Genomic DNA, 21,526 nt, shown 5'->3' on the forward strand with positions numbered 1-21,526 from the left:
TGGGCCCCCTCTACTCTCTGCACATAATGACCTACAGTTCAAAATGAATAGGGTGTGGTTTACCTATCCCTATCCCTCACCAGGCAGTATATTGCCTTGGCTGCAGGCCATTCACATCATTTATGAAAAAACAAAAGTGCTGCGGCCAAGCAGTGCAGTGACTGAAGTCTATATTTTCTTGCACATTACATGCACACAAATGCACTCAAATGCACATGGACATTTTCACAGTTTATTAAACCAGGGACTTGAAAAACATATTTTTAAGGCCCAGTTCACACTTGAATTGGAGTGGCATCTGTGAAAACGGATCTGATCACCGGTCGATCAGATCTGTTTTCACTCCGTTGCCACTACATTTCCGTTTCACTGCTTCTGCTCCATTTCCCCACATCCCTCCAGGCCCCCATCACCAAAGAGGATTTTTCCGTTTAGAATGGTCCGTTTCTTCACTAGTGTGAAGAAACATTATGTTTTCTCATTGCCACAATGCAGCGCTTAAGTTTCTGTTTCCATTCCGCTGGGCTCAGCGGTCGATTAACTACTTGAAGACCGCCTCACGCCAATGGGCATGACCGCAGCGGCAGCCCCAGGACCGCCTAATGCCAATTGGCGTCAAGTCCTGGGGCTGCAGTTTCCCAGGGAATGGCCACACGCATGCGCAATCGTTCCCTGCCCGTTCACGGAGCGGAGTTCCATGAATAGCCTGCTAGCCACCGATCGCGGCTAGCAGGCTGCTTGTAAACGGGGGCCGCAGCGCTGTATGAGATCGGCGATCTCCGGCCTCTGATTGGCCGGGTAGCTCCGGCCTCTCATAGGCTGATGCCTATGAGAGGCGGAACAGGACAGATCGCCGTCCTGTTCCAATGCAGGCATCGGAGGGGTGGAGGGAAGGGGAGGGAGGGAGGGAGGAAGGGGAGAGAAACAGCCTCGATGAGGCCTGGAAAAAAAAAAGTGGCAGCAGCGATCGGACCCCTCCGGTGGCATGTCCCCTTAGGGACAAAAAAGGAGGCGAGTCCGATCGCTGAGCACCTAAGCTGGGCTGTGTGTGAGGCTGAAAAGCCTGCACAGCCCAACGCTGCAACAAAGAGCCTGGTCTTTAGGGGGGGGGGGGGGGGGAAAGTTATCACTGCGGACGTCAAGTGGTTAAAATTGGTGCTGCAGGAAACTTGCGGTCCATTCAGCGGATTATGCCTAACGGATACATTTGACGGATGTGAACAGATCCATAGGTTAACATTGGATGCATTCCCATCCGTTCCCTTCTGATCCGGGAGTGGACCATTTTTTACCGCTAACGTGAACCGGGCCTAATACTTTAATTTGGAAAAAAAAACCTGCAGCTTTGCCCACCCCCCTGCCTTATTAAATAATATCCGAGGTGACATGATGAGATAGACATGTGTTGTACATTGCCTAGCACACAAATAACTATGCTGTGTTCCTTTTTTTTTTTTTTGCCTGAAAGAGTTAAATATCAGGTATGTAAGTGGATGACTCAGTCCTGACTCAGACAGGAAGTGACTACAGTGTGACCCTCAATGATAAGAAATTCCCCTTTTTATCTCTTTCTTGCTCTCAGAAGCCATTTTCTGCTAGGAAAATGTTTTATAGTTGGAATTTCTCATCAGTGAAGGTCACACTGTAGTCACATCCTGTCTGAGTCAGGACTGGGTCAGCCACTTACATACCTGATATTTAACTCTTTCAGGCAGAGAAAGAAAAAAAGGATCACAGCATAGTTATTTGTGTGCTAGGCACTGTACATACACATGTCTATCTCATCATGTCACATGTCACTTCGGGTATCCTTTAACCACTTCATCAACCATACAAGTTTGGTGACCAGGAAGGTAGATCTGGCTAGCAAGGAGCTCTGAATGGGGAGTACAAACATCCTTCAGGAGTGATGGTCATTGTAAGAAGCAATCTTATGGATCATATTCTTGCAGTAGAGAATGTCATATTAGCATTAGTGAACCATGGTTTAGTCAGAGACTTTATATACAGAGTTTCTCTTTAAGGAGAACTTACCTTACAGAGATATAGAGACATTTCTGGAAGCACAAGTTTCAGTAGAACATTTTGTGTACCTTCCACAAGGCCATAGAGCGATAGAAGCTCGTATGCCAGATGGGCTGACGCAGCACCAGCAAAACAAGGTTTGTTATGCTTTAAATAGAAAACATGGTCAGCAAGACCAGTAAACGTATTCAGTTGGGACATATTACTTCATTTTTGGTTATTGGGTCCTTATCAGACAGGTTTCATTCATGCCTGTGCAGTGTCCTGTCAGTTATATATCCACAGGAGCCAATAGTTGGCTCCTGTGATCTTCTACAGGTGATTGACAGATCTGACACGATCATGATACACCCCTCGGGTAATGTCACATTTAACTATTTAGAGCAAGGGTCCCCATACTTTTTTGGTCAAGGGCCGGGTCAACATACTTCAGACTGCTGGGGGGCCAGAGTATACATAAAATGATGTAGAAAAACATTACATTGTACCTAAGTATTGTAGACAGCTCCTATTAACATGTGCAGCTCTAATGTCTTCAATTTAACCAGACCATTTTAACATGTGCAGATAGTATGCCCCCCAACTCAGCAAGTGCAGTTATGACACCAACACAGCAAGTGCATATATTGTGACCCTCACAAGTCTTTGCGGGCCAGACAAATGAGCATACCCAGATGACAACCTGCTGTCCAACTGAACAACAGTGAATAATTGGAAGCCTGTGAATGACTTCTTTCTGGCTTCCATGTGAAAGGGTGGTGTCAGCACTGCTATTCTATATGTGGGCTGATAATTTTTAAAGATGCGGCGGTCCGCATCTATAAATAATACACTTTTTGTGTGTGTGTGTGTGTGGGGGGGGGGGGGGGGCGTTAAAAAAGTCTCAGGGGGCCGCATTCGGCCCGCGGGCCTTAAATTGAGGAAAACTGCTTTAGAATCTAATATATAAAGCCAAACCTGAGCTGCAGAGCTAACTTCTAGTCACTTCTAACTTCTTCTAACTTCCCTAAACTTCCTGTCACCTGTCGGTATGCTGTAGCATAGAGTGCATAGCAGTCTTAGTGCAACGTAGCATAGATGTTCGTAAGAGAAAACCTGAGTTATTCACAAGGACTGGCTCAAGAGCTAGGAAATGCTTAAAGGAAACCTAAACTCAGAGGGATATGGATGTTTCCTTTTAAACAATACCAGTTCCTTGTCAGTCCTGCTGATCTCAGGCTGCAGTAGTGTCTGAATCACTCCTGAAACAAGCATGCAGCTAATCGAGTCTGACTTCAGTCAGAGCACCTGATCTGCATGCTTGTGAGGGGCTGTGGCTAAAAGCATTAGAGACACAGGATCAGCAGGAGAGTCAGGCAACTGGTATTATTTTAAACGGAAAAATACATATCCTTCTCAGTTTAGGTTCCCTTTAAGATGACCTACTACAGTTTGATTACTTTGCTGAGGTAATGAACATGTAATGAAGATAAGTGATGAACACACCTGTATTACTTTATTTGCCAAATAAATTCCTTAAGGCTACTTACACACCAGGATGTTACTTTTAGGGGATGTTATAGGGCACATAACGTGCCCCTAACGCAACGCCTGGTGGTGTTGGAGCAGGACGCTACCAAGAGCCGCGTTACAAGCAGCTCTTGGTGCGCCTGCTCTGTCAGAGGCGCTGCGGAGACCACGTGAGTGAGTATTTATGCGATTTTAACCATGTCACTGCCTGTGTGATTTAACATTAGTTTCTATGCGAAATTGCATGCGAAATTGTGGTAAAATACGAATGGCAAAACCACATGCGATTTCCCTATCAAATACATTAGCGCCGATTCGCATAGCGGTGTGCGGGGTACGAATTCTGAGGGCTCTTCCGTGCAGATTTCTCCCGCACAGAAAAACGCTCAGGATTACTGACAAGTGGAAACAGGGCCATCCACTTGTATTGGCTATGAAAATCCGCATGCGGACAACGCATGCAGATTTGCGATAGTGGAAACGGGCCCTGAGGCTTCTGGAATCCACTTTAGGTAAGATATCTGTGCTGACTGTGGGAATTTCGTATTGCTATGTGCAGTTATAAGCTGCTGGTGCAGAACAGAAGGTGTGCTGTTGCCCATAGCAACCAAAAAATGATGTTTCTACAGTCATGTCTAGGAGAACTCTTGGAGAAGCATGTGATCACATCCTACTTTAGCACACAGTCATGACTAGCAAATCAGAGACTTACATATCTATCACCTGACCAAACTGATCACATGCTTCTCCATGAGTTCTTCTAGACATGACCATCCTTACATTAAAGAGGATTTTGATGTGGGAACATTGGTTACATGTAAGGATTTACTGTTACTTGAGAATAATAAAATATGTTTTAAAATTGTCTCTGTGTTTTTTGTTCATTACCCTTGTTGGAATGGAATAAGGGGTACTAATATACTGTACCGGTATAATCACTTCACCTATGAGCAGGGATCATTCATCCCCTTCATATTACAGAATGTTTATAGATTGTACTGTCACTTTAAATGCAATTGCAGGCTGAAACATAGGGAAGCCAATTAACTAAAAACTGCTGCATCCCCCCCCCACACACACACCACCACCACCACCATGTTTAAAAATGTGTTGTACTACAAAATATCTCAGCTCCAGTCCTGATATCACTTGGTGCATAACTTTTATAGCATCACCAATCCTATTACTAGCTGGCAATGCAGCCGTTGCCTGGAATATCTACACTAAATGCTGGGAACCACATAGCCAGTTTTCAGAGTGCCAATGTGGGCAGTACATGCACATGTAGAAATGCCCAATTTGGACCATTTAAATTAGTGAGCATCCGTTCCAGATCTTCTTCCCAATTGCGGGTTAATGCCGCATAACACAGCATTAGTAGATCCGCGTCACTGTGTTAGTGGATGGCTTTTTTGTGCATAAAGAACAAAGCTTACAGCTCGAGGAAACTGCACTCATAAATTATGTATATTGTACAATTCCTACTGTGTTTTAGTACCGTCCTCAAATAACCTTAAATTTATTACTTTTAATAAGGAGCATGAATTATTCATTGGAGATTTACAGTGTTATAACATTTTTACTTCATCTGCTTGATTATATAATGCTATTTGCTAGCATTGCTGTTCAGGTATTTCTAATTGTATACTTTAGGAAATGTTTACTTACAGCTGGGAAACGCAGTGCTTTCTTTGGACTATTGCTAAGCTTTATTTTACAGTACTTACACATTTGCAATGTCCTGTACGATATGTATTGCGGGGTGCCGCTGCACAGTGCATGGTCAGTATTAGGTGTTTTATACTGTATTATGATGCTTTTGCTATCTGCCTTTTTTCTCATAAAAATAATTGTTAATTGAAGTTGCATAGGAAGGAATGATCTTCCAATTTTTAATTTAGGAGTTAGTCAAAGACTGGTTTAAAGCGACTGTGGGAGGAGCAAGAGTTTAAGAGTTAGATACTTAAAGTGACACTGAAGTGAAAATATACTTATGAGATAAATTGTATGTGCAGTACGGATAATTTATAGAACATTAGTAGCAAAGAAAAGAGTCTCATATTTTTTATTTTCAGTTATATAGCTTAATTTATAAGCAATAGAGTGTTGTACCATGTTAGCCATCAGTAAAAGCAAGAAGTCTTGAATCATGATGATACAATTTATTCACTAACTTATACGTAAATAAAAAGTAATCTTTTGGCTAATAAGCCTTTTTTGGACTTCGTTCCTGAACATTAACAAGATGTTAAAACACACAGTTTATATACACTGGACATTCGAAGAGAACATTCTTTTGCAAACATTAATAATAGTCCGATGCCTTAATAACAACTTCAGGAGAGTCTCACACGTATGCTAGCTAATTTATGACAAATAGATAAGACCAATGGTTAGATAAAACATCACATGCCACATGTATTTTCATATATTTTTTCGGTGGAATCTTGCCCCTGACATTTTAGCCCGTTGATATGCATGCACGAAATTGCCCATTGTGAATAAGCCCTTAGATTGGCTTTTGTCTTTTAGAATCAAAAAAATGTTTTTTTTTATATGTGCATCATTTTGTTGAAAGACAATAATAAAAAGAAATATGTTTTAAGTTGCAGAAAAAGCTGTGTCTTCAACATCTCCACCAAATGTTACCTCTTCTGGTAAGTACTATATCTTTTTAACTAGATGATCTTTTAAGGCAGATCTGAACTCAGAACCTCCTCTCTTCTCTAAAAGGTAAACAGCATAATAACCATTAAAGAAAAACATTTCCTTGTTACAGCTTAAAGAACTTTGACAGATATGCTGCAGTGTATTTATTTCCTGGTTTTCTGGGAGCAAAGAAATGGTTAATCTCCTGTGTTAGCTCACAACTCGGTAGACATGGCAGACAGCTGGAAGCTCAAATTACACTAGCTCATTACTTGCTGAGAAAGGAGAATTAGATAGGCTGTTCTCTATAAACACACACAGGGTGAACACAGGATGATTTTCTCTGTGTTTTCCATCTCTCCTGTGCAAGGGTTCAGGTCCACTTTAAGCTCTAACATCAAACATTTCATTATTTGCTTGGAATACTGGCTGTACCAAGGATCAACAATGATAAGCTTGTAGGCAATGAGCAAGCTTACAAGCTAGATTGAGGGCCACATTCATATCAAGCACTAGAAACAACCAAACATGCAAAGACAGACACCACTCCAGGAGGTCCCCCAGCTGCAACACGATGAGTGCTTTTAATGACAATTAGAGACAGGTATGGTTGTAGCTTTAGGCCATCTGGATTGTCCGTCTGTGTGTGTCTGATTGATTCTAGTGCCTGATTCAGGTGTGACCAGCAGGCTGGTTCATAAGTATGTACTGGAATTAGCAATGTTTGCAGTGTTCATTTGGATTCTGCATTCTAGGGGTGATCTGCCAGATCCTGCTTTTTTTCTGACATGCTTATTTGCAACACATGTCCTGCTATTAAGGACACTCGTGGTAGGACCATGTGCAATACAACGGAGGCTTATAAGTGCCCCATGGCTTAAACATGTTTAGCAATTATGTGACAAATACCTGTGGGGACTTCCTGGGGCGTCTGCCTGCATGTGTTTGGTGACTGATCTGAGTGTGGCCATCACTCTAGTGCCTGATCTTGGTGTGGCCATCAGTCTGGTGCCTGATCTGGGTGTGGCCATCAGTCTGGTGCCTGATCTGCCTGATCTGGGTGTGGCCATCAGTCTGGTGCCTGCTCTAGGTGTGGCCATCAGTCTGGTGCCTGATCTAGGTGTGGCCAACAGTCTGGTGCCTGCTCTAGGTGTGGCCATCAGTCTGGTTCATAAGCATGTTCTGGAATTAGCAATGCCTTACTATAACCCCCCCCCCCCCCCCCCCCCCCGGCATTGGATTATTTGCATTGAATTGACCATCTATAACTGTCTAGTTATTCTATTATAGAACATTTAAACTATAGGTGAAAATGCTTGAAATGCCATGTTAACCCTTGTTTAGTGGTTTTATCCTGTTGGACTCAAAGAGCTTGAGTGCTGTAGCCACTCGTGGGCCCATATGCATTTCACTTTTTCTCCTGAGTTTTCTCCTGGGTGATATTTTCATACTTTCCAATAAAATGCCTTCACCAACAAGCAAAAGAATACTCAATATAATATTTACAGTACTTTTTAACCAACCTTTTGGTACTTTTAATTTTGCAAAGTGCTGAAAAGTTATTCTAACTCAAAGATGAAAAATATGGCCCCTGGTGTGCTCAGTTGGTCTCCTTGGAGCATTATGGGGTTTTGGTTTGGGTTCCACCAAAGGTAGAGCACTTCTTGCCCTATGTATGTGCACAAAAAAAATAATATCTTGTATCTTTCGAAAATCAACTCCACATGTTAATTTGCATTTTGAGGCAGGTTTTTTTTCCACTTTTTTTAACGTTGTTCTCCGGTAAAATTTCTTAATTGCATTGAGAGACCAAGGCTTCAATTAACTTTTCTCGTGTGTTTTTTTACATGAGATGTTTTCATTCCTTATAATAAGTAAATACTTTTTAATCCCCCAGGAAGCAAGAAAATACTCGAAATAAATTTGATACTATTTTTTTACATACTTTTTAGTATTGGTCCTAAAACATTATTTTTGTTGATTAGATGAAAAATTAACTCCTGAGAGAAAACATAGGAGAAATGATAGTTAAATTGGGACCCTAGTACTCTGGTGTTTCTTACATACTTAAAGGACCTCTGTCGCTAAAATCTTAAAATATATGCGAACATATACAATTAAGAAGTATGTTTCTTCCAGAGTAAAATGAGCCATAAATTACTTTTCTCCTGTGTTGCTATCACTTACAGTAAGTAGTAGAAATCTGACTGAACCAACAGGTTTTGGACTAGCCCATCTCCTCATGGGGGGTTCACAGGAATTTTTTTATTTTCAAAATGCACTTAGTGAATGGCAGTTGCTCCGTCCAACTGCCAAAAAAGTGTACGGTGAGCAGGGAGGCTGATCAGCATCTTTGTATAAATCTTTATAAAGAATAAAGGCCATGGTGAGAATCCCCTATGGAGAGATGGACTAGCCCAAAACCTGTCAGTAATGTCAGATTTCTACTACTTACTATAAATGCCAGCAACATAGGAGTGAAGTAATTTATGGCTCATTTTACTCAGGAAGAAACATACTTCTTATTTTGCGACAGTTCCTCTTTCAGCCATAATGCCAGATCATCATATTTTTGTATTTTCCAAAGATCCAACTGCCTACAGTACTAAGTACTCTAATAATCGATCTCCAAACTAAAAAACAGCATAACAAAAATGATGCCATATGATCATCTTTTAATATATGAAGCAGAAAAATGTAATAGTAAGACAATCTTAACATGCATATAAGAATGTGAGGATTATTTGTGACGTTTTGTAAAATGTTTATGTACAATATCTTTAATGTAATGTCATGCAGTAAAATTCATAAAAATAGTTTTTTTTAATTGCGTAACTTGTTTTGTTGTTTGCTGGATTAAACACCTTAAGCTAATTTAATTGTTTCTCCAGGTTCAACAGACAGTCAAACACATGCTACACCTGACTCATCAATGAAGTTTGGAAATAACTCTGGTAAGACAAACACTGCCACATGTTTGTGATTTACAGTTTCCTGCAAAGAATTAGGATGCATTTGAAGGACCTCTGTCACGAAAATTTAAAATACATGGAAACATATAGAAATAAGAAGTATGTTTCTTCCAGAGTAAAATGAGCCATACATTACTTTTCTCCTATGTTGCTGTCACTGACAGTAAGTAGTAGAAATCTTACATTACCGACAGATTTTAGACTACCCCATCTTCTTATGGGGGGTTCTTAGGGTTTTCTTTATTTTTAAAGCACTTAGTGAATGGCAATTGCTCCGTCCAACTACCAAAGAAGTGTGCAGGGAGCAGGGAGGCTGGCCAGCATCTTTGTATAAATCTTTTTCAGGGAATGTCTTAATAAAGTATAAAAGCCATGCTGAGAATCCCTCATGAAGAGATGGACTAACCCAAAACCTGTCGGTAATGTCAGATTTCTACTACCTACTGTAAGTGACAGCAACATAGGAGAAAAGTAATGTATGGCTCATTTTACGCTGGAAGAAATTTACTTCTTATTTGTATGTGTTTTAAATGTTAAAGAGAATCTGTATTGTTAAAATCGCACAAAAGTAAACATACCAATGCGTTAGGGGACATCTCCTATTACCCTCTGACACAATTTCGCCGCTCCCCGCCGCATTAAAAGTGGTTAAAAACAGTTTTAAAAAGTTTGTTTATAAACAAACAAAATGGCCACCAAAACAGGAAGTAGGTTGATGTACAGTATGTCCACACATAGAAAATACATCTATACACAAGCAGGCTGTATACAGCCTTCCTTTTGAATCTCAAGAGATCATTTGTGTGTTTCTTTCCCCCTGTTTTCATGCACTGAAGTTTCAGGCTGCTTGTTTCTTCCTGCAAACAGCTTTGCCCTTATCTGTAATTCCTCAGTATGTGAAAGCCCAGCCAGCTCAGAGGACGATTTATGCAGCTTGTAAAAGATAAGAAAGAAGAGAGAAGCTGCTCTAATCCTAAATAACACACAGGCAGTGTGCATAGAGGGGCCTGGAAGGGGGAGTTTATAGCAGAACCACAACACTGAAGAACTTGGCAGCCTTCCAGACACAGGCCGACAAGTCTGACAGGGGAAAGATACATTGATTTATTACAGAGACTGTGATAGTACAAAGTGCTGCAGTAAGCCAGAACACATTAGAATAGCTTTTTGAACTTGTAGGATGATAAAAAACAGGATGCAATTTTTGTTACGGAGTCTCTTTAAGATTGTCGCGACAGTTTCCCTTTAAGTAAGCAGCTGTATTCGCAATGAGGACACTTTAAAGCTGGACACTTAGTGGTTAAGGCAAAAAAAAAAAAAAAATAATAATAAAAAATAAATAAATAAATTATATATATATATATATATATATATATATATATATATATATATATATATATATATATATATATATATATATATATATATATGTTATTTTATATACCAGTACGTGTATGTATGTATATATATACCCGCTAGGTTCCTGAAACTAAATCTAGACAAAACGGAATTTATGATCTTCCCACCCCGGCCATCCATGAACCTCCCAGATGTGCATGTCACTGTTCACCACACTACCATTCGCCCTACCTCTCAAGCCCACTGTCTGGGTGTCACCCTGCTGACTCCGCACTCTCCTTCACTTCCAACATCCAAAACCTCACAATGTCCTGCAACTTCCACCTTTGTAACATCTGTAAGATTAGCCCTTTCCTGACCTCTGCCACCACCAAACTCCTCATCCATGCCCTCATAATTTCCCGCCTTGACTACTGCAATGCCCTTTTATCTGGTCTCCCTATGACCCGAATAGCCCCACTGCAGTCCATCATGAATGTGGCAGCCAGAATTATCCACTCCTCCCATCGCTCCACCACAGTGGCTCCCCTCTGTGAATCCCTCCACTGGCTTCCTATCCAGTCCAGAATCAGTTTCAAGATACTGTGTCTGACCTACAAATCTGTCCACAAAACCTCTCCAACCTACATTTCCGATCTTACTCAGAGGTACACACCTAGCCGCTCACTCCGCTCTTCCAATGAACTTCGCCTGACCGCCCCCCGCATCACCCAGTCCCATTCACGCCTCCAGGACTTCTCAAGAGCTGCTCCAACACTATGGAACTCCCTACCTCCACCCATTAGGGCAGCCCCCTCCTTCAATATCTTCAAGAAGGCCCTCAAAACTCACCTTTTCACTCTGGCCTACCACCCGTCACAATTGCTCTAAACCCACAGCTGAACTTTGGTCCCCTACCTTTTGTGTCCCTACCTCTCCCTCTAGATTGTAAAGGTAGCCATACACTGGTCGATTTGCCATCAGATTCGACCAACAGACAGATCCCTATCTGATCGAATCTGATCAGAGAGGGATTGTATGGCTACCTTTACTGCAAACAGATTGTGAACCGATTTCAGCCTGAAACCGATCACAATCTGTTGTGGTGGTGCTGCCGCCGCTCCCCCCGCCCGCATACATTACCTGCTCCGCTGGTGCGACTGCCCCCGGTCACCGCTCTTCTTCTCCGTCTCCGCTCTGCTCTGGTCTCCGGCATGCTTCCCTTCTTCCTGTCTGGGGGAAGTTTAAACAGTAGAGCGCCCTCTACTGTTTAAACTTCCTGCCGGGACAGGAAGAAGGGAAGCATGCCGGAGACCAGACCAGAGCGGAGACGGAGAAGAGCGGAGACCCGGGAGTCGCGCCGGCGGAGCAGGTAATGTATGCGGCTCTATTGCGTCGGTCGTCGGGCACTCAAACGCCGCTAGCGATGCGCTCTTTACCCGCGGGCGATCAACGGTTATTTTCCGCACGGCGCGATCGACGGGATCGGACGAAAAGGATCGAAATTCGGCGTGTAGCGTGAACGATTGGCAGCAGATTCGATCCCAGTGATCGAATCTGCTGTCAAAACGGGTGCAAATCGGGCCAGTGTATGGCCACCTTAAGCCTTTGGGCAGGGTCCTCCTCCTTTTGTGTCCTACCTGATCATGCACCTCCATTAGTGTGAACCCATGCTATGCATCTGAGTGAACCTAACTTGCCTAATCTCCATGCTCCCATCCAGTGACTGACTAATCAATACATTGTACTCATACTGTGCTGTGTGATCTGGTCTTTCTTGTAAGCAATCACTACAATCAAGCTTGAAAATAGCAGTTTATTTACATACAGGAGGTATATTACTTGAACACTTCCTCTGGTTTTGCCCCTGTATTGTATGAATCAAGCCTCACAGTCTATGAATTTCAGTGTCTGGAATTTCCTTTTCCGGCAGCCAATTTCCTCATTCCACCCTTCTGACAGCATTGTTTTAATTGCCTTGGACAGCCCTTTTCTCGTTATATACATGATTCGTCACAGACTATTTCAGAGGAGGATCTTGTTACTGTAATGGCTACTGTTACTGCTTATACTACTATTACTACTACTACTATACTACTAGTAGTAGTCAAAATAACAATAACAACAACAATAATATACGGTATATAGTATAACTTCTGGGGGAGAAACCAAATTCCCCCAGAATTATTATCTAAGAATAATGTAAAATTCAACTCAAATTAATTAATTTAAGTAGATTTTCTAACTATCTGATCAAGTTTTCAATTCCAACCTTATGCTAGTGCAGACCTTTTCTAATTATATATGCGATTCATCACAAACTATTTTATAAATAACTACTATGACCATCATTATCATCGTAATGGACAGGTCCTCTTACTATCCTTCCCCAAAGCATTCTATAAAAATAATATAAAAATATACATTAATTAAATCAAGTAATCTTTCAGACTTGCTGAGCAATAATGGAGATTGAGGTTTGTTTTGGGGTAAGGTTGGACCTCATACGACTGTTATTATTAAACTGCAAGTTAAACTACTTCATAATCCCTAGATAATAACTAACAAAAATAATAATAATAATAATAAAAAGATATTCTAAATGTCATTTTTTACTTTCAAACAGGTGACATAGCTTGATGCTTTCAGTATAAATTAGTAGTAGCCTCAAAAGGCATCAAAAGTTTAGTGATTTTACAAACTTTGATCAGTGTGGATACTATGTCCATTGAACAGTAGGCTCAAAAAGCTACATGCAATCTGAAACATGGTTTGGCAGATGGCTGGATACTGTTTAATGATGGAGATTGATAGAGATGGACAATAGTTGCAAGTTCCAGGGGAACTACAGTAGGGACTCTAAGAAGCCAACTCAGGGCTCAATTAAACTTATTTGTGAAATCAGACATTTTAGGTGGCATCAAATGGCACAGTTGACTGGTACAACATTGTAACCTGTATGCTGGCAGCTGCTCAGTGTGACTCATATGTAGAACCTGCCTGGCTGGCATACAAGCTGTGTGATTTGCCTTTTTAAGAGAATGAGCCTTAATCCTTATTATCTAATATTACAAAATGTTTTAAAGTGTACCAGAGATGAGGAAATAAAGTTTCATACATACCTGGGATTTCCTCCAGCCCCATCCGCACGGATCACTCCCGTACCGCCGTCCTCCGCTGCCTTCTGTGAGAAAACGCGGAAAAGCCACCGCGAGTACTCAGAGTAAGGCGGCTGATTCCGCGTTCACCATGGAAGCTTGCGCACATGGGCCTGCATCCACTAGCCTGACGGAGCGCGGAGAAACCGCCGCATGCCAGGGTGAACAAGGCGGCGGATTCCGCGTCCGACGCGGCGGTTTGCACACATGGGTTTACCACGAGCAGTATGGCTGAACGCGGGGAAACCGCCGCATGCTCTGACAGCGGTGCGGCTGACCCCGCGTTCAAACATGTCTGGTGTGGCTGGGACTGATATTCCACACAGGTTCAGAAGGACGCGCGCGCGCGTTGAGAGACAGAGCCTTTATGGCAGTCAGAAGGGTGTCAGCTGATCTAGCCGATCAGCTGACAATTCTATCAGGTTTCATTGGTCCAGCACTTAGGGGAGGCGCTGGAGGGCGCTTGTGTATATATACTGGGTGCTGGTCATTTCTCTGGTGTCTGGCGTTGCGATCACTACGTGGTAGCACTCAGACCTTGTCAGTATCTGTGATATTATCTAGACCAGTTCCTAGGTGTTGATGATCAAGGACCTCACACCTCAGTCTAGGGAAAACTGTATATTATCTGTGTTATTATTTAGACCAGTTCCTAGGTGTTGATGACCAGGGACCTCAGACTAGGAATTAGCCTTACCATCTAGTTATACTCAGACCAGTTCCAGGGTGTTGATGATCAAGGAGCTCACACCCAAGATTAGGCATTGTTGATTATTTGTTATGACCTTCTGCTTTCCTGACTACTCTTCTGATCTCTGATTAGGTACTTCGCTATATCTGATACTCTGTTGCCGTACTCTGTTTGTCTTAGGATTCTGCATCTGTCTCCTGTCTTTGTCCCTGATCTGTCTGTCTGTTGCCGACCTGGCTTGTCCGACCTCGAGAGCTATCTCCTCAGTCAAGAGATAGCTCACAGACCTGTGGGTGACACCCTTCCTGGTGTCACTCACACTTGTCCTTCCTACTCCTAGCCTGACCCCTCCCTCGGGAGAGTCTCAGGCTTACGGAAGGAACGTGGTACTGTGCAGTACTCCTTACTGCTGTGCGACTGCTCCACAGGTGCAGTCCTCAAAGTATTTCTGTTGCACTAAACACTCTTATTACTCAGGTGTCCAGAGGTTAGAGATATATCTGATTATCGGTGATACTGCAGATCATCAATAATCGGGTATATATCTGTATTCTCGGGGATACTGCAGATCACCGGTAATCAGACCCTCTCTGTATTACACCGATCGTTACACCTTCATCTTCAGTATCGGGTCGTGTTACTTCTTCCAGTCGCGGCCAATCTGCGCAAGAGGAAGTGTGCTCTCTATGTATCTCTGCGGCAATGCCTGGCATGCTGGGATTAATAAGTCAAATGCAAATAACAGTTGCTGCAGATCACCCTTATTTATGTGTAGTATACTGTATATGTAGGACTCTAATTATAATATACGGGCAGCACAGTGGCATAGTGGTTAGCACTCTTGCCTTGCAGCACTGGGTCCCTGGTTCGTATCCGAGCCAGGGCATTATCTGCATGGAGTTTGTATGCTCTCCCGTGTTTGCATGGGTTTCCTCCGGGCACTCCGGTTTCCTCCCACACCCCAAAAAAATACACATAAGTTAACTTGCTTCCCCCTAAATTGGCCCTAGACTGCAATACAAACACTACACAATACATACATAGAGATATGACTATGATAGGGACTAGATTGTGAGCCCCTCTCAGGGACAGTTAAAGCGGCACTACAGCGAAAAACTGTAAAATTTAAAATATGTGCAAACATATACAAATAAGAAGCACATTTTTTCCAGAGTAAAACGAGCCATAAATTACTTTTCTCCTATGTTGCTGTCACATACAGTAGGCAGTAGAAATCTGACAGAAGTGACAGGTTTTGCACTAGTCCATCTCTTCATAGGGGATTCTTAGCAAAGCTTATATTCTTTATAAAGATATTCCCGAAAAAGGCTTTAAACAATGATACTGGCCCGCTTCCCTGCACACAGTTTTTTGGCTGTTGGACAGAGCAACTGCCATTCACTAAGTGCTTTTGAAAATAAATATATCCCTGAGAAATAAAGAGATGGACTAGTCCAAAACCTGTCACTTCTGTCAGCTTTCTACTGCTGCTCAGATGTGACTCAGTATGGTAACTGCCAGAGATGGATTAAGATGAAATGAGGCCCTAGGCAAGTTAGTAGCTTTGGCTGTCGCCCTTATGGTCCTTTTGGTAATCTGAGATGTAATAGGGGTCAGAGAAAGTGGCAATTTTGCCCCCTTACACCCACTAGGCACTTGCCTAGGTTGCCCTTTGGATGATCTTGCTCTAGTGGCTGCCACTCCACTGCACATGCTAAGCTCTAACTAACTGCCTTGAGCCTCCTGTGTGAAAGAGTGAGATACACAGGAAGGACCTGTTTCCACTACACGCAGATTGGATGCAGAATGGATGCAGAAAAACTGACTCCAATGAAAGCCTATGGGCCTGTTTCCACTAAATGCAATTTTTCTGATGCACATTTTCCCATAGGCATTTATTGGAGTCAGTTTTTCTGCATCCTATCTGCGTGTAGTGGAAACAGGCCCTAATCCAATTTTGCGCCAGTTTTGCTCCAATATACCTTGTTCTGGTTTTGAAACATCAGTCATAATGGAAATGATGGCTGAGGATCTGCCTTCCTACAAGTAATAACAGAAGTAGTAGGTGGTAGTTATCAGTGCTGATGAAAGTAGCAATATGAAAATATGTGGCCAACAGTTGCACATTTCAGTTGGAAACTGACTGAGGATCCCCCACTCCTCCCCACTCAGCCATTCATGTTAAATCAGTATAAATCAATCCTGCATTGTCTCAGCATGATAAATATTGGCCAATCAGAGAGGAACAGAGGTGTGGGAGTATAAAACAGGAGGCTTCAGCCAATCAGGCTGCATTAGTTAAGTCTGAGGGGAAATAGAGAAGCAAAAAAGGACAACCCAGCATGCCCTGCAACTTCCTTTTTGTATATCAAATTAGAGTCATGTAAACTGGGGAATGATCATTTATCAACAAGAAAAGTAATAGTGATTTTATCTTTTGGACTGCCTGGTTAGCATCCTTATTACTTTTGAGGAGGTGTGTAGTCCAGAGGAGTCTACAGATACAGGAAAAACTCAGAGAGAGACCAGGAGCCCCTTATGGTGTAGTATATTATTGTCAAGTTCTGGATAAATACAAAGTGATGAGGTACTCACAAAGGTGGGTTGCAAGACCAGCAACCACAGTATAAAAACAAGTGAGGAAAGCTCGTCCCCACTCTGGCTCTTTGTCTTCAAATGTATGGGTTGCACTCCGGAAAAAACTATTGCTTGGGTACACAAAACAAACAATTGACAGCAACCTCTAATAGCTAGGGGGCTGTAAACAATATAACTGGGAGGTAGAATCTGGAATGTAGGACGAAAAATAGAGTGCTCTATTTTTTGTCTTGCATTTCAGATTGAATGACCACTGCAGTGGATTTTAAAGAACAGCACTCAATTTTTAGTTTTGATTCATCTAACCACATTGAAGCTCCACTGCTCGCTCCTTCTGTTCACAGAAGTTATTCACTACACTATCTCACTGGGAGGTAGAAGGCACCCCAAATAATAACCATGGATGTAATAAATATAAAATAGCTTACCTCTAAGAAGAAGGAGCAATGCCAATATTGGAAGGAAGTTTTAATAATCAGACACAAAAAAGATAACGTGTTTCGCGGAGCACAGTCCGCTTTCTTAGATCAAATAAAGCAGTGTCTGGGTAGCCAAGGTGCAGAGCTTGGAGTGCCTAAAGAAGGCTTCTTTTACGCGCTCCAAGCTTTGCGCCTTGGCTACCCAGACACTGCTTTCTTTGATCTGAGGAAGCGGATTGTGCTCCACGAAACGTGTTTTTTGTGTCTGATTATTAAAATTTCCTTCCTATATTGGCGTTGCCCCTTCTTCTTAGACATAAGCCATTTTATATTTATTACATACATTGTTAATTTTTTGGGTGCCTTCTCCCTCCCAGTGATCCTTATTACTTGTTTACCAGATAAAAATAAAGAATTTATTTTTTATTTTATGCCCGACAGTTACACTTTAAGCCCCCTGAAGCTTAATCTAAAGTCCCAGGACATAGGTAATAATCTATTAGAACCTATGCACATTGCGCAGTCACTTGGCTGTCCCATCGAGCACTGACTGGTGAATGGGAACGCGTGTTACCAAACCCAAGCAAAGTGCCTGATGCTTGAATGGTCACTGCTAAAACCAATAGCAGTGATCATTGATTCAAATGTTAGTAAGTAAAACATTGTTTCCTTTACTGTATTCTCTTTACCTAAGATCACCCTGCATCAGGGATCTTAGGTAAAGGGACCTACGCTAGCCTCGTTGTGGGGACATCTAGTAGATCTTCTCTACAGAAGCACCTGCTTCTTAAATATTTCAAGCCACTTAGCCCCTTGTTACCCTGTACCTGCCAATTAACCACTCTTCTTCCACTTCAACTGTAGTTTCAAGCCCATAATTTTCTATCATCTCACTATCTATAGTAATTACGCATATCTTGGGTATATACTTTATTTTTTTTCTAGTCCTACTCCTGGTCTTGTAGTGCTCAAGTGGTTAAACATTTTTAAGGATTTTTTTAAAACAAAGTAAAGTGAGGATTTTATTTATTCTGCCACTATTACATATGACCTTAGGGTTAGGTGAATAACAACATTTTTGCTATAATTCTCTTTTAAAGAGAGCCTAACATGAAAATAAACTGATGAAATAAATAATTGTATTTACAGAAATAATCCTTCATAGGACTTTCACCAAAATTCCATATTTTTAATTTGACTTTACAGATTAGAAATGTAGTAGACTTAAAGACAGTGGCACAGCTAAGGAGCTTTAAACCCCAGTACAAGTTTTACATTGGGCCCTCGAACATTCTATACATAGCAATTCATATGGCCTCACAAAAACTGCCAAGGACATTCACAATATAAGAGATGTAAGCAGAGGAGGGGAACAGTTTAATGATTACCACTATTCAAAGCATATATAGAAGTGATCGTTACCAGCATAGCACCATTGAAGGGATAATACTGTGGTTGAGGGAGGGCCCTAGTGAGCCCCTCTGGTCCAAGAGCCCCAGTACTGTCCCAGCCTCTGCATCCCCTATTGCTACGCCACTGCTTAAAGATCACCTCCTCCAAAAACAACAATGAAGTAATTCTCTTGTTAGAATTAAAAAGAGAAGGTAAAGATAATTCACTCCCCTAAACCCTCCCCAGTTGGCAAAATCGATGTGTTATTTCCAAAGCAGTTGGCAGCTTTGTGGCCACTTCCAACTGTTTTGCCATGGCCTACTCCCAGCTCGGGAACAGCCGTCTAATTGGTTAGTTGTAAGGCTGGGTCACACAGTGCTGTTTCTTAGGCCTGTTTGACTAATATTTGTTATTACTTATTTGAAATACCGGTCAGTGGTCAGGGTTTATCTGTCAATGCACTTTATTGCACCATGTTATGCACTGTGTAGTTGTTGCCATCTAACTTTTACTTTACATGGGAGAAGAAGTTTCACCTGAGCTAGAAAATGTTAATAAAATAAGAGTGGTCATCTCTGAAGGTTTCTTCATTTGATTGTATCCCTTCTTTACTTTACAGCTGTAAATAGCTCTACGATTGCTTCTACCACATCAGGAGCTTCAGGCAATGATACACTGCCAAGCCCAGGAATTAGAAGTTCTACCGAGCCAACAGGTAGTTTCTCTCTACTTCATTACTCTAGTTGACAATATGAATATGTGTTGGTTTATATGTGTGCTGCATTTAGACATTTGATTTATAAGAAAAGGACCAATAAAAAGTGGAGTGGTACAGCACAACAATTAATATCTATTATCCATAATCCAGTATTGAATGGAATGCCAGATCCAGTTTCACAATGACTGTCCTAAAGTATTTTGTCCCACCCTCGCCATTGCACCCTACACGTGTGATCAAGAGAGACACCCTGGGAAAAAAATCACAGAGAAAACGGGAGCCCCAATAGTTGCCTAGTGCTTAATAAAATTTGTTAATTTCATATACAAATTTGTTGTCACTGATGTCACCTCACTTTTTTCTATTTTAGCTGTTTTAACACAGTTTTATCAATATTTGGGCAGGGTCGAACAATGGAGAGGGTCTCCATTGTTAGACAAAGTGCCCAGAATATGCTGCATCTCCAGCATGTTTACATGACACATTCATCTATATGCATTTAAAGTGGAACTCCAGCCAAACTTTTATTTTTAGTTTCTTAAGCTGCATACACATAGGCATAAATGTCACCCATAATGATCTTGCATGATTGCTTCAAGCGACAGCTTACCCCAATTGGTATATAGATGAGCTGTTGTAGAGAAGCCCATTCTCTCTTAAAGGAATACCATGGCAGAGGGAAAAGATCAGTTCTACATACCCGGGGCTTCCAACCCCCAGCAGTCTATCAGGTCACTCGCTGTAGTTCTGATCCTCCCCAGGGTGCCACTGACCCCTCCAAAAGATCCAAATGTCGTTCAGTGTTGGAGGCTATGGGGCATACACCAGCTTGTGCATATGGTTCAATTTTCCTGATTGTTTGCAGCAAGTGATCTCCAGCTACCGCCATAACAATAGCATCTATTACTCTTGCTTGGGTAGGGTCTGTGGTGGCCCGATTCTCCTCCCCATGTTGCAGAGTAAATTCAGTAGAGCAGTGTAAATTGACCTTCTTCAGTGCTGTTTCGGATTTCCTCTTCTTCCCAGCTGCCATCCTCTAGCTCTTGATGCATGTCTCATGATCAGGAGACAGGCATGCAACATAGTGGCTGCTGGGAGGTACAGAAGACCTGATGCTGCTCTGGAGCAGATAAATATTCCAATGCTCACTGCGCTTACTCTGCCTGGGGGTGGGGGGCGTTGGAAGGATGTGTGCGACTGGCCAGGGAGGAGGGGGAACATGAGCGGATGTGTGTGTCTGGTTACGTGTGCGCGGGGGGGGGGGGGGGGGGGAATGATTTAGGGGCCCCTCATGACAATTTTGCTTTTAGATTGAGGTCAAAGCATTAAAGGAGAACTATGGAAAGTGTCCTTGGTACTCAAACACAGGGCAGTGTGGTTTTCATGACAGATGAAATAGAATATTATCTTTTGAAATGCTACTTAAAGTAGTGGCTGTTGTATGATATTAGTTTACTAATGTAATGATCCTACTGTGTTCACAATCCAAATAAATCCTGTTAGCATGTCTGAAAAAACAAACTATATTCAGGAAGCTCAAGTGGCCAGCTGCAGGGTTAATCTTCCATTATGAGTTCAGTTTAATTAAAATAAATGAGGGAATTGGTTCAGCAAGGTTTTTATTTTCTAAATGGTCTAATTGCTTAACCTGAGCTGAAGGTTCTGAAGGTACTCAAACAGGCAATCTAAACCACTGACTGGTACAGTAATGATAGCTGTACAGCAGAGAATTGTCTGCATGTACTCTGTATTTTCAAACACCTGATTACTATGCCTAAACTGATTCATCACTTGACAGATGTAAAGCTAGGCATGCAGGGTTTGATAGAAGCCTAATCCTGCAGATGATCATTTATTCCCTGAGCAAAAATCAAGCTGTGGTAGGGATGTAACAACAGCTCTCTGACTCCCGAGGGTTGTGGGGCCCGCTCTTCCTTCCTCTCCCTACCCATATGCAGAGTAACGCAGGAAGTATTTACCTGCTCCAGTGCTGCTGGTCTCCTCCATGCTTCACTGCTGCATCTGCTATTCGCCTGCTCCTGATCATCACTTGACTA

At 42.1% G+C, this 21,526-nt stretch overlaps 1 protein-coding gene across 2 annotated transcripts in view; it reads left to right on the forward strand.

The window, feature by feature from the left end:
* Positions 1–21,526, forward strand: part of LOC137503931 (endomucin-like) — a 140,746-nt gene that overhangs the window by 35,316 nt on the left and 83,904 nt on the right. For both annotated transcript variants that reach the window (XM_068231678.1, XM_068231687.1), the window contains exons 5-7: positions 6,141–6,191; positions 9,075–9,137; positions 19,371–19,466. In XM_068231678.1, coding sequence (XP_068087779.1) covers positions 6,141–6,191; positions 9,075–9,137; positions 19,371–19,466 — 210 coding nt within the window. The remainder of the gene's footprint in view (positions 1–6,140; positions 6,192–9,074; positions 9,138–19,370; positions 19,467–21,526) is intronic.

This window comes from Hyperolius riggenbachi, chromosome 1 (assembly GCF_040937935.1).
Source record: "Hyperolius riggenbachi isolate aHypRig1 chromosome 1, aHypRig1.pri, whole genome shotgun sequence".
NCBI classification, from domain to species: Eukaryota; Metazoa; Chordata; class Amphibia; order Anura; family Hyperoliidae; genus Hyperolius; species Hyperolius riggenbachi.